We start from the raw sequence: 13,453 nt of genomic DNA on the forward strand, positions 1-13,453 counted from the left end.
CTGGCCTAGTCTCGTTGCCCTTACTTAGAGAGATGTCTTGCCAGAGAAGGTGCAGGTGAGGCTGCTGGCAGAAATTTGGAAGGAGAATTCAAACCCTTAAAATCCCTAGCGGGGCATCGCCTCTCTTGGTGCAAAAGGGCATGTTCCTCCCATGGATTGTGTCTGTTTTTTGTGGTTTGCAGATACTGGCTGTCGCCCATGTGCGTTTCGCTGGCCAGAAGACATAGATGTTCCCTGTGACTGAGTCCTTGCACGGGTGTTTTGAAGATGAAACGCTACGTAAACTCTTAAAGCATACCACCTGAGGACATTGCTACTGACATGGACATCATTATTTATTTACGGATGCTTTAATCAGGAGGAGCTTTTTTGTAAACATGAGTTGCTGGGCTCTTTCCTTGAGGTGTCGTTTCTTGTTTCATGCTATTGAAACATTAATCTTAACTTATTATGACTCCTTTGTGTTGGTCAGCTCTCAGGGACATTTCCCTAGGCTTGAAAATGTGGGAGCTTTCAAGAATGTGTCAATCGTGCCAACTCAAGCCACTTGTGGGCTACCAGACCGAAGTACTTTCTGTCACAGTTCAGTAGCTGTTGAAAGTATTATGTCCTGCACCCAGAGGTTCTGTGTCCAGGAATGTCCGTACAGGTCGTCACCTTCTTCCTACAAACTGCTTCTTTCAGAAGGCCTTGGTACCTGTATCGCAGAGGACAAAAGGGACTTGCATCCAGGGTCCTTCAGCAATGCTTCCAGTTTTATTTTTCACAATCACAAGGATTGCTTCTCTACTCCCCGTTCTCCAAGGCTTACAGCTTCATTTACATTAACTGTATGGTTGAAACCTGAGCAAGAAGGTGTAATGTAAGTAGTATTGAAGGTGTTTACTTTCCTGGTGCTCTTAAAAAAATTGATCATTGTAGTCACGGTCATTATGAGCAAGCTATTTAAAATTTTAAAAGGTACAGTGAGAAACTGTGACGTGTTAAGGCTGTATTTAGGTTGGGGTCTTCACAAGTGTCAAGACAAGTAGGTTCAGTTTCAGTGGCGTTGACAGATGATAGTCCAATTGCTTTCAGCGGGAACTATTCATACCTAATGTGTGAGTCTATTCTTAAAAATCTAACTTTGTGTTTCTAATTCACATTCCTCCTTCTAAAAGCTGCTAGCAAAACATATTGTCAGGGGTTTGTGCTGTTGCTGCTTTCATGATGGAAAAAAAGGATCTAAAATTTTAGGAATCCCCTAACACAAGTTTTCTCCTTAAAAGCAAACAAGGAAGACCCCCAGATCTTCCAAAATGAATATTTCAGAGCTATAGAAGAGTGGTCATAATTTTTCTGGAAGGTCTGTGGACTGTTGACTGAATGAGAGATCATGTTGCTACTTTAACAAAAGATTCCACTATTCAAACTGCTAGTGAAGTTTCGCTAGGTGTTCACAAAATAGATGTGGCTAAGCATGCTTTCTCTCTTACTTGCCTATATCTCACATTTTTAGGAAATATTGCTGTTAAAAGTGTCCCTTCAGCTTGACTGGGCCTTACTATAATGAAAACTTGCTTCTTGAAAAATGCATTGCAAATCCTGCAGAAAAAGTTCCCTTCACTTATCACAAAATGCAGAGCCTCCTGTTCTTTCTTACCCTGGTTGTGTAGATTCTCTTTAAAGTGAAGCACACAAAAAGTACAGTACATTCCTTCAGAGTGTATGTCACAAATCTTTTTGTACTTGTATGCATAACTTATTCTTGGAATGAAAATAATGATCTGCTCTGTTGTAGCATTCTTGATACTTACTTTGTATGCTGCTGTGAAATGGTAAAGTTGTCTAGGGGTGTGAAAATCATCAGAAGCAATAGAAATGTATAAAATTGTAATGATATTTGTACAATTATAGTCTCCTTTATGCAAGGATAATTACCTTTAAAAAAATCAACCTAGCTATACAAATTGTGGTTACGGAGGGGAAATAAGATCTGCAGAGCAAAAGTAACTTTAGTTTGAGCTTGAGTTAAATCAGCTCAGGTGAAGGTATGTGTAAAGGTGTCTCTGGAGCTTTGGCCTAGTGTCTTTTATAGACAGCATTTTCTATATAATGTTTGAATCTTGAGTGCCAGAGAGTCTGTTCCTGGGGTTGTTTTATGCTATGAGTTCATGTCCATTCACATGCAGGCGTATCAGAGTCTTGTTCAGCAGAGCATATGCCTAACTCGAAGCAGAAATGTCCTGCTAATTTCCAAGCAAGCTGTTGCAGTGATGTGTTGAGTGAGCCCCGTGAAACTCTTTTGTCAATGGGATAGGCTTTTGCTTGCATGGAGCCTAAACCAATGAAATGTATGTCCTTAGTTTCAAATGATTTAAGTGCTGTGCAGAAACCAGACTCTGCTGATGTCTGATTATCCATGGACTAGTGTAAAACATTAGCCTCCAATTGCTGCTGTGTTAATAACTGCACAATGTACATATTCCTGTTCAGTGGGTTTTATAGATCGCTTTAAAATCTAAATGTTTTTACTCAATTTTTGTAACAGATCACTTCATTCTTCTGCCTTGTGAGATTGCTGCTGCTCAACATGTAGAAATGACAATGGTAGAGCCCAGTCCTGAAAATTGAAGTGGGACAACAGTTATTCCAGTGGTCAGGATAATGTGCCACTGTCCAGACTCTTTTTCACTGTTCACAGAAAGTGTGTTAATTTTTCTTTCCTCATAAAAGGAATATAGAGCTCCCATTGTGGTGAAACAGTAATTGCACACGAATAGCCACTGAAGCTTGACTCGGAAGGCATCCTACAAAAGAGAAGCAGTTTATCAGCTAAGATGTTTTTCCTTTGATTGTATTGGTTTAGTGAGTCCTTCAGGTTGGCAGGAGTTTGACTTTCCACACGTCCTACATTTTGCAGTCCCTGATGGGGAATTGTCCCTGTTAGATGTCATTTGTGAGACCTTTTAAACCCCATTATCACAGCAGAGGGACTTCACAGACCTGGGACTCATTCTAAGAAAATCTTTGCGCTGCCACCAAAACACTCAAAAGATGAGCCAGAACCAGCTGCTCATTTTACCAGTAGAATAATTGAAAGTCTAACAAGGTGTTTTGTTTACTGGCGAAGTGCTCTTACATCAAGTACAGCAGACCCGTGGTTTTTGGGCATGTCATACTAATGTGTTTCTTTGTGCTGAATGTTATATGGTCTGGCTGCTAGAGAGCACTTAGGAAAGAAGCTAGGAGTGTTCCTATGTAGTATCCCATTGCATCCTTGTAAAGACCGTGACATTTCTGTTACGCATGTGCCCGTGGAAGAGAATAGCAGGATTTTTCTGCTAGAACTTACTGTGCTGGCTGAAGTGAGATACAGATGTGAGTAGCCAAAGTCTGAAGGCCCTTTAAAGATTGTGACATTCTCGGGGAGTGCATACATGTGGATAATCAAACACACCAAGAATTTTCTTCATCAATTTCATATACCAAGTTTTCTTGTGTGAATCTGGGAAAGAATACACTTTCATACATAGAGAGGGGAAAGTCAGGTCATGTTACAGATTTATTTGAAGCCCTAATGTTCTTCTGAGATGTATAGTATAGATATTTGTAGGTATGCTTTTAAGTCACTGCATATTGGAAATCTTGAAGAAAAGCAAGAGAATAGTGAGAAAACACTGACATTTGTACTCCAGCCTTTAAATTTACTTTCTCTTTAGGCAGTAAGTGCAATAAGTGAGCAGAGCTCTTGTCCCTGAATTTTATTCTTTCCCCATGCTTCCTCTCTTACTGCATGTACTCATCAGTTAATATAAATGCTTTCAGAAAGCCTTTGTGTAGCCTGTAAGTAAGCCTTAGCAAAATATAGGAAATCATATATGATGATAATCCTTTGTAATGGGATAGGATAAGAATATGAGTAGAAGCTTAGCATATATGAGTAATGATTACAGAGAGTTTATCTCACTTTAGTGTGAACTGGGCTAACTGGAAGTTAGATGACCAGAAGACAGTGGTGGTGGGAGAGAAATGAGCTGGGGCCTTTTACACACAAAAGGGTTGGGGGAATGGCCTGATTGTGAAGTGGGCAGTAGGTGTCTTTTTTAAACTTTATTTATCTAAAGGACTAAAATGATATCCTATTACTTTATATACATTCAGATGTTTTACATTAGGAATTAGACTGAAAGGAGGAGTTGCCTTAATACTGTATGTCTGATTTTGAACCCGTGCAGATGTTCCCATTTGCAAGTGCTCCAGTTAATGTGTGGGGATCACCAGTGCAGCTGCGTTAGGTCCTCTAGAATATTTTTCTCTTTGAAAGCTGACCAAGCAGATTTGCATTGCTTGCTTTTTCTTCCTCCAACCCCTCCATAGAGAATTATGTAGTCAGGAATTGGCTCTGTGGGACTGCAGGTTACCAGCAGTTGGAAACTTCACAGAGAGCAGTGGTTTCTCTCTGTAATCATGGCTGGAATAGAAAATCGTGCTCGGAGTCAGAAGTAATGCTTATGCCTATTTCACCTATGTTACCACTAGTTTGGTTTTTTTTCTCCCTCACCCTGTTTTCTGCCTCTTGATTTTTCTCTTTCAGCAGTGAGTCACAATTCACATTTGTTCTTTCCAGTTTTCAAAGTGATGTACATCAAGGTCACTTACCTTCTTAAAGTCATGACACCTTTGGGGATAAAAACAATGTGGGGATGTTTGTTTTAGATAACTAAAAAACCAAAAAACTGGATTATCCAATTATTGTTTATCCAGGAACTGGGTAAATCCAGTTCCTAAATATTTTGCTACTTAGCTGAGCCTTTCCTCACAGTTGTTATCTAGCAAAACTAGCATGTTTACAAGCAAACAAAATATTGAAAAGACCAGTTGACAATATATTAAGAAACATGTTTTTAGTAAGGTTTGGAAAACAGAAGTTTGCATTTTGCGAGTTGTTTTATTGACAATGTTCCAGCAGGCTAAAATGGTAACACTTAAAATGAATTAATTTTCCTCTTGGATTTAAAGGGGAATTAGTGAATAATGGAAGTATCAAAGAACAGCCTTTTGGGTACTTTTCTTTTATAAATGCATAGTAGGTGAAGATGCTTATCGGTAGACAAGGGTTTTTTTTTTGTTGTTTTATTTCTGAAATATGTCTAAGTAAATCCTGGTCTCATACAAATTTTATATGCTTCTCTCTTGTGACTTAATGCACTAATTTAGTCTGGTGTAACTGTTAAAATATTTGGCTTTTCATGGGCCAGTAAATTGGGGACTAGATTTCTCAAGCAGTTGAAATGGGAATGCAGAACTTGATAATTTTTGTTGTACTGATGATTACCTTAAAATACATAGCTGTTTCACAAGCATATATAGCCTATGCTTTCTCAGGACCCTTGACATGATGGTGAATGGATTGGCGAAAATATTTCAGCAGCTAGATAAGCAATGTTGGTTGCTATGGATGGTATTCTTTGTACCTCATATGTCAGTGTTGCATTTGATATTGATGTGAAGTCATTGTGGGAAAGCAACCTAACAAGGGGCTGGCTAGCCTTCTTGCCTTGCTCTGGTTCTCTTAGGTTAAAGAAAGACTATGTCAAAGGGAGAGTGTAGGGGAAGCTGGTGTTTTTGCTACCTTACCTGGACAGATTTGGTGGAAAGATGGAAGACTTACTTCCAGAACATGTCATTCATACTGCTTTTCGTGGTTATATTACATTTGCCTTGTTAGACTAAGAAAAATGTAAGTGCCTCCACAGGATGTACTATGTTGTACAGCTTTGTATGAAAAGTGCAGCAGACACCTGCACGGTGCTGGCCAGCCACTGTAGCTTCTGTCATGGAACCCTGAAGAGAGGAGGCAAAGTGGACCCCTCTTCCACCCTTATGTGAACTGGGGTTGCGTGCACTAAATTAAAAGAAAATGAACATATCTCACAGATTAAGACAGAAAATATCTTTGTTAAAGTTCTTTTACACTTAGCACATCCTGTGACTTTCACTGTCACTGAGCATCTTCAAGAACTGTATTTTTAACGTTTATTTTAATGTGTTCTGGTTAGCATCACTTTACAGGATAGCACCTTGGCAAGAATGTGTATATGTGTGTGCCTCTGACCTTATGTTGTTTTTCTTGGTTATTTCCAAAGGTGTGTGATAGAAAAGGCTATTGATGGGCAGACTGTGTTCAAACTCACGATCTCTGAGAAAGAGACCATGTTTTATTATCGCACAGTAAATGGTTTGCAGCCACCAATAAAAGTAATGACACTGGGGAGAATTCTTGTGAAGAAATGGATTCATCTTAGTGTGCAGGTGAGTAAAATAAAAACCATTTAATATTTGTTGAAATACAACATTTGTGTGAGAATGGCATAACTGTATAAATATAAAAGGGTAAATTGGGGGATGTAAAAGATAACTCGAGTCTTGTAGGTAAGGATCTTAATTTGGGAGCTCACTTTGAGGCAATTGATAATTTTGTACTGGAAGGAAATGCTGTGCCCATTCTTCTGAACAAACAAGACTGACCCTTGAAAAATTCTCACCCTTAAGGACACGAGTATTTGGGGTGAAGAAAACCTACTTATTTCTGATGTTACCAATACTTCTAGGGTCTCTGAGATCATTTCCTAAAAATGAGAATGTCGTCCTCATCTATACATGCTAATGTACTTATCTGGCAGAGGTGTGTCCCATTTAATTTTAAAGACTTCCTACAGTGCATGTAAGTAAACATGTATGAGTTTGTGCAGGATCAATCAAGCTAGTAAGTTACAGAGCTATTACTTCTTATTTTAAAAATATGATTCAGAATTATTAAAACACAATCCTTGTGTTCTAAAAGTCTTCTGTTGACATAACTTTTTAATAAGTGTACAAATATCCACTGAGGATAAAGCAAAATTGAGTTTGTTAAATTTTAAACTGTATATACAAAAATCAGTAAACAAACACAGAAGAAATTAAAATTCAGTTATTTGCATGTCTTGTAATTCCCAACAGACACTCTAGTAAATTCTATTTGTAAGCCAAGTTCAACTAATAATTATAAAGCACAGTTATCAGGTATTGAAATGTTTATCTTCTCCTTCCTTCATTTCCTTTATCCATTCTATTAAATTTCATTTGGTTTACAGCACAATCAAGAATAGTTTTGCTGCTTTCTTGAAACTTGCTAAAAGGTATTGACTGTGATTTGGATTTTTAGTGCTGATCTTGTCACTTGTAAGAAGTATCTAAGCTGACGTCTTGATTTTTTTGCAGTTTTCTTTTTTCAGGATAACAGCATGGTAGTGCGAATAAGATTTTGGCTGTTGGATTAAAAGAGTGACCTTAAGGTAGAACTAATGAACTTTACACTTCAAACACTCCAAGGGTGCTATATTACTGCTGCTGCTGTCAGCCACGTTTTGTACTAGCCTCAGAAACTGCTAAAGCCTGGGATAGCAAAATGAAGAGTGAAAGACCTGGATTTAAATACACACACATATCTTAAATTGTATTACAAAGAACCCTCAAGCATTCTGTAGAATTTAGTCCTTTGTTTCTTTGGGGAAAGTTGTTCAATGCATAGCAGGAGTAAAGAAGTGTAGCTTCTAGACCCTTAAAGGGACTGCAGGTTTAATACCTTTTCCAAGTTTCTGAGCTCAAGGTAGAACCTTACATTCTGTGATTTGTGGTATTGTAGGATTCAGCTTCCCATTAAAGATGATAGCGGCTGCAGCATGATCCATTTAGCACTAGGTCTGGCTATGAAACTTTAGCCAAAGGGTTGTGTTGGGTTTTTTTAGCAGCTGTCCAAAAGCTTTTTTTTATAAATGGAGAAATAAATAGTAAATGAGAATGAGAGAGACCATACAAAAATATGCAAAAGTAGTTTTCATATGGAAGTGTCTGTCTTCAGACAATAGTAGTATTTGATGATATACATTTATATATCATGATATATATTTGAATGTAGGTGTTTCCTTAAGCTGATGAAAAAGTCTTTTGAAGATAAAGCACTATGTAGTTTTATAGGCATTAATAATTTTAGTTAAAAGCAGTGGAAGAGCCTGGAGTTTACACCTAAAAGTACAAATCGTCTGATCTTACCACACGTGTGACTTTTGACTTCTCTGACTAAGCAGCCTTTTCCCCAGGTGATGCCTGTGCGGTAGGTATGGGCACTGCAGCGTGGAGGAGAGACCCTCCTCTGGGCTGTCAGTGAGCTACCTGGGGTAGAGGCAGCAGAGGGTCTGAGTGCAATAATGGCCTATTGCTACTTCGAGCTTTTCCAAGTCAGTCAGACCATGTAGAGCTCCATGCTGTCTTGTTGAGGCAAAACTGCCTCTAATGCCTGTAAAGGATTAGCAATCTCAGTTCTGTGTCACTGTTTTAGGCATAACCTTTATTTTCAAGCAAAGACAAGCCCTAGGACTCAGCGCCATGGCAAGTAAATTAGGAAAGTTTGCAGTCATCCTACAGCCATGCTGGTTTTGAAGTAGGTATGGTGTTATCAGCGTAGTTGCTGTATAACCTCCTTCTACAGAAACAAAAAGGAAGTTGTTGGATGTGAAATGTCATGTATGTGACTGTGATGTTTAGCCATAAGCTATTAGGGTTAACTAAACTAACAGTAGATTCAGCCCCTTTTTAGGTACTTTGCAGAATTTGGAACACTGTTTGGCATTCTTTTCATTGGGGATCTAGCCAGAGCTGGGTGACATGTCCTGATGTTAAAAAAAAAAAAAAAAATATTCATACGTGTTTGACAGCTTGCTTGACATGTTTTTTGGACTAAAAGAAAATAATGTTTGTGAATGTTATGGGGCAGCCAAGTACTGTTCTTGATAAGACAGTTGAAAATGTGGAACGGATGTTTTCGTGCATGTAACAAAACTTGTATATGTGGAAAAAGTGTAATAAAAAAAAAAGAGCAAATAGCAGCATTGTCATATTTGAGGTTGTAGGACCCCTAAAACCCTTATCTGTGAATTTAAGACGTAGAAGGTCGGGATGCAATGCTGCTATGCTAAGCAGAATTTTACATAAAGAAACAATATTCTCTGCGCATGAAGCATAGCAGGCACAAACCATTCAGATTCTTTATTTAAAAAGTATGTGCTTTTACAATTTTTAGGCAATATAATTCAGATACCGGTAATAACTGAAGAAGTATGGGGTAACAGCTCTTTTGTTTGTTATGAAAATGTTTTAACTTTATGCCAGAAGTGTGGGCATCTAACCTATTGACAGGCAGTTTGGTTTCCCAAAAATTTAAGCATTAAATGCTGCAATTAATGTCCCTGGCCTTCAATATGTATGACTTTTCTGGTAGATGAAGCATATTTGGTCCTTGTTTTTCCTGAGACTACAAAACTTTTTAACAATGTAGCTTTTAAATTCAGTGGTGGTTTAGGTCTGTGTAGGAAATGCAGGTGACAACAGTGGGTCAATATAGTTACCTTGTAAATTATATTGGATATAAACTTGACCAGATATTCTCAGAGTATTGCAAAGTATTGTTCAAAGCTGTGCACAGCATTGCATGTTTGACTGGTAGACAGGGAGGAAAAAATTTGTTGGTGCGATGCCTTGTTGCTCAGTGACTGTTGACCACGTTACAGATATGTCTAATTTGGGGTGAGTCTGATTTAGGACAAAAGTTTTTTTTACTGAATGCTAGCACTTACTAATACAGTTACAAGTAGGGATGTCTAATGGGTCCTGCCCCTGAGACAAAAAGCAATACCTGTTGGTTGGCTCACAGGGAATTTATGCATCTCATTTGTGACAGTGCATGGGAGAAGGACAGGGGTGGGCTGGCTGACACACCCAGTGGCTGCAGCCAAAGAAGCAGGGATTGAGGCATAAGGCTTTGCATGCCAAGTTGGTGACAGGAGTAACAGCTAAGGGAGACTGGGATTTGGTTTTATAAGTGTTCACGGCAGACTGGTGAATTTTTTTGTTTGTTTTTTTAGCAGATTGGTTGTAGTTTGTGAAGAGGGTGTGTGTGAGTGATGTAGCTGACTATGAGAGAAACTGCTCTGCCAAGGAGCGAGGGTCCAAGTCCATCTCTGAACACAGGTATGCCTAATATGAGACTGATTTGGGCCAAAGGTCTCCAAAGGCAAGCAGTCAGTAGGAGCTGGGAGCCTGCAAACAAAGGAGTTCCTGTGGTCAGTAGGAAAAACTGAAATATTTCTGCATAAATGCTAGGCAACAGACACCATGACAGAGGAGCATAAAATACTGGTTGCAGATGTAAAACTGAGTTTAGAGAGAGCAGAAATATGGTAGGATGACAGATATGTTTGGAATTCTCAGGTATAGGAGCATATGCCTATTCAGGAATGATAAAAATGAAAGCTAAATGGCAGAAGAGCACCAAATAGTAATTAAATGATAAGAGGAAAAGAAAGAAGAAAGGACAGCACAGATTGAAAATAATTTCTTTGGAATAAAATAGTTCTAGGGGAAGAGAAGGCTAGTAAATGAGTTCTACTTGAAGTAATCTAGGAATTTAAATTCTTGGGTTTGGATTTAGGTGTGTAATTCGTTGGAGAGAACTACTACTAAGAACTGTGTCATTGCAGAGACTTGTTCTCCAGTTTATAGCTGGGAAATTAAAGTTCTAGTAACAAGAGTGGGGCCCAGACATTCTTGTATGTTCTGCGTGAAAGGTTTCTTCATCAACTAGTCACTGAAGTGGAAAGTCTGGAGACCAGCTTTGTTAAGTGATGAGGGCATTATTAGAGGATTTGGGTGTCAAAAATAATGTTAAGTATTCATACGTAGATTCAGAAGAAATAGAAGAATAAACAGTTCTTTGGTTCTGTAGGTACACTTTGGGGTTTCAAAGAGACAAACAAATAGGACTACTTTAATAAAACAATATGAACTGTGGAGCCCAGAGATTGAATAGAAAAAAGGCCTGGAGGTTATTAAAAATAAAAATTATATAATTAAGAGGAATCTCTGCTCTTAACAAAGGAAAAAAATTGGAGATGTAGTGCCCAGGCTTATCTGAGTGAATAAGCACCTTTGCAGTTAGAGATGGCAGAGTCTGCAAGCACTGGGGAATGGGGAAGCAAATTTACAGAGAATGCTGTGTGGGAATAGAAATACAACTGTAAAGATGTCAAGCTGAATTAGACTTTGCAATGACTGTTAAATGGTAAAGAGTTCTTAAGACTTTTTTGTGTAAGAAGGCAAGACCTGTGTACAGCGAAGGTGTGCTTGAGATTAAGGATGATTTGAGAAAGGTCCCCAAACTAAATAAATACTTTGCTTCTGTTTTCAATAAGGATAATAACAGTCACAGAGCAAAACCAAGTTGGGTAACAGAAATGAATGTATGGAAACAGAAGTGATCATGAAGTAGAAACATGAATTTGGAAGCTTATTGTGTACATGCTGATGCAATCAGATGGCCTTTGTCCAAAAATTCTGAAAGAACTGGTACATAAAATCCTTTGACAAAGAGATATTTTATGCGAATCTGCCAAGTCAGAGGTGGAGCTATAATGCTTACATTTAGGAAGTGTCGTGCATTGATGCTGGCCAGCAGCCAAGCACCTAAGCCCCCCTCATCCCTGAAGTGGAACAGTGGAGAGAGTAACAATAGCAAAAGCGAGAACTCATGGGTCAAAATGAAGACAGTTTAACAGCCAAAGGAAAGGGGGTGGGAGGGGAACAAATGGTGCAAAGGCAATCACTTGCCACCTCCCACAAGCAGACCACTGCCCAGCCAATCTCCGAGCAGCAGCCACCTTGTAAGTAAAACCCCTGCCTCCCCAAAGTCCTCCTCCTACCCCAGTTTTTATTGCTAAGCATGAGGTTATACAGTATGGAATATTCCTTTGGTCAGTTTGGGTCAGCTATCCTGGCTGTGTCCGCTCCCAATTTCTTGGCCCAACCCTAGCTAGCTTACTGCTGAGGTGGGATGGGGGGCAGAGTGGGGACACAGAAAGGCTTGACACTGTTCAAGCACTCTTGAGCATTAGCCAAGATATTCGTGTGTTATCAGTGCTGTTTTAGCCACAAATCCAGAACACAGCACCATACAGGGTGCTATGAAGAAAGTTAACTCCATCCCAGCCAGAGCCTGTATAAAGAGGAAGGAAAAAGTATCTTGGCAATGCAGACCAGTTTGTCTTGACACAGTGGCATATGAGGATTTAGACAAGATCTTTGAAGGAATAGATAACGATGTGGAGCTAAATGAAAAAGGGGGTAAAATGCAGCATGGATTTACTAAAGATAGCTCATCGCTGTCTAACCTCTTAGCTTCTTTTGATGAGAGAACGCATTTTCAAGCAAAGTAAATGTGTCAGATTTCCTCTGGAGTTCAGCTTAGCGTTGATGTGACAACCCATGAGAAGTTATAGGGTCAAAGGGAATGCTCATGGGGAGGGTTGGCAACAGACACTGCTCTGACGAACTTGCTTGTAATCCTGGAGGCAGGGGAGGAGGGAGGCAAAAAAGCAATTTAATTCCTTGAGAGTTAGTCTTTGGACCAGCCTTGTGTTGTATTTTCATTAATGATCTTGGTAGAAATATTAAGAGTGTACTGATAATACTAGCTGGTAACTTACTGGTAACAGTAAGATGCCATACAGGAAGAATGGCATGACCGAAAGGACGAGGGTAGCTGGCATGAAATAAAATTTGGTATTACAAAATGCAAAGTAATGAACTTGAAATCCCTCACAAAATCTTTTGCTAAGTAGTTAATCATTAGAAAATTGCTGAAGTAGCAGTCCCAGGTAGTGATGATGAGTTACTGGTATGATGTGTCTACAAAAAAGGCATGTGTTGGGGAAATGTATCAGGAGAGGCATTTCCAGTAGTGAGAGAAAAGTATCATTGCTGTTGCTCCAGACTGTGGTGAGATTTTGTGCAAAATGTTGAGTACAATTTCTGTCATTCATGTTTAAGGAATACAATTCAGAACAGCTACTAAGCCTACGATGACAGCGAAAGGCTCTATGCAGGCCTTACAGAAGATGATTTGGAGAACCTTCTTTTGGGAATTAACTATAGTGAAGAGTAGGAAGTCATACAGTTTTCTCTGAATCTGTTGGAGTGTAAACACCAGGCAGAAAAAGGGACTATTTAAGTTGGAAACTGAGTCTGTTCTATTGCAGCAGAGTGTTTCTGAAAAATCAGAATAGTGGGGATAAGAAAATGTTTGGGGTGTTTTTGTTGTTTTAATTTAAATTCAGTAACTTTCATAAAAAGGGTAATGTGGTATAGTGCCTCCAACAGGAAAAGACAGGAATTCATATAAATCAGTTGTTATATAGGTGGACTGTGGGATTTTTTCTTTTTTTCCCTTTTCCTGTGATATTACTGTAACAACCACTGCCAGCAGGATGTTGGACATGAGTCACTAATAGTCTTAGAATGGACTGTTGAAAAAGCTACTTGAGACTAGATGGCATCAGTCTAAGAGTAACTTCATACTTTTTATATAGTTTATGCAGCC

The 13,453-nt window shown here is 39.0% G+C and overlaps 1 protein-coding gene across 1 annotated transcript in view; it reads left to right on the forward strand.

The window, feature by feature from the left end:
• The first annotated feature begins 250 nt into the window (after positions 1 to 250).
• The window catches only part of USH2A (usherin), a 391,921-nt gene continuing 378,718 nt past the window's right edge, over positions 251 to 13,453 (forward strand). The window contains exons 1-2 of the mRNA XM_087774988.1: positions 251 to 862; positions 6,129 to 6,294. Coding sequence (XP_087631114.1) covers positions 378 to 862; positions 6,129 to 6,294 — 651 coding nt within the window. The 5' untranslated portion in view covers positions 251 to 377. The remainder of the gene's footprint in view (positions 863 to 6,128; positions 6,295 to 13,453) is intronic.

The sequence above is a fragment of the Nipponia nippon genome, unplaced genomic scaffold, assembly GCF_047370975.1.
Source record: "Nipponia nippon isolate SJK-2023a ecotype South Korea unplaced genomic scaffold, ASM4737097v1 scaffold_4, whole genome shotgun sequence".
NCBI classification, from domain to species: Eukaryota; Metazoa; Chordata; class Aves; order Pelecaniformes; family Threskiornithidae; genus Nipponia; species Nipponia nippon.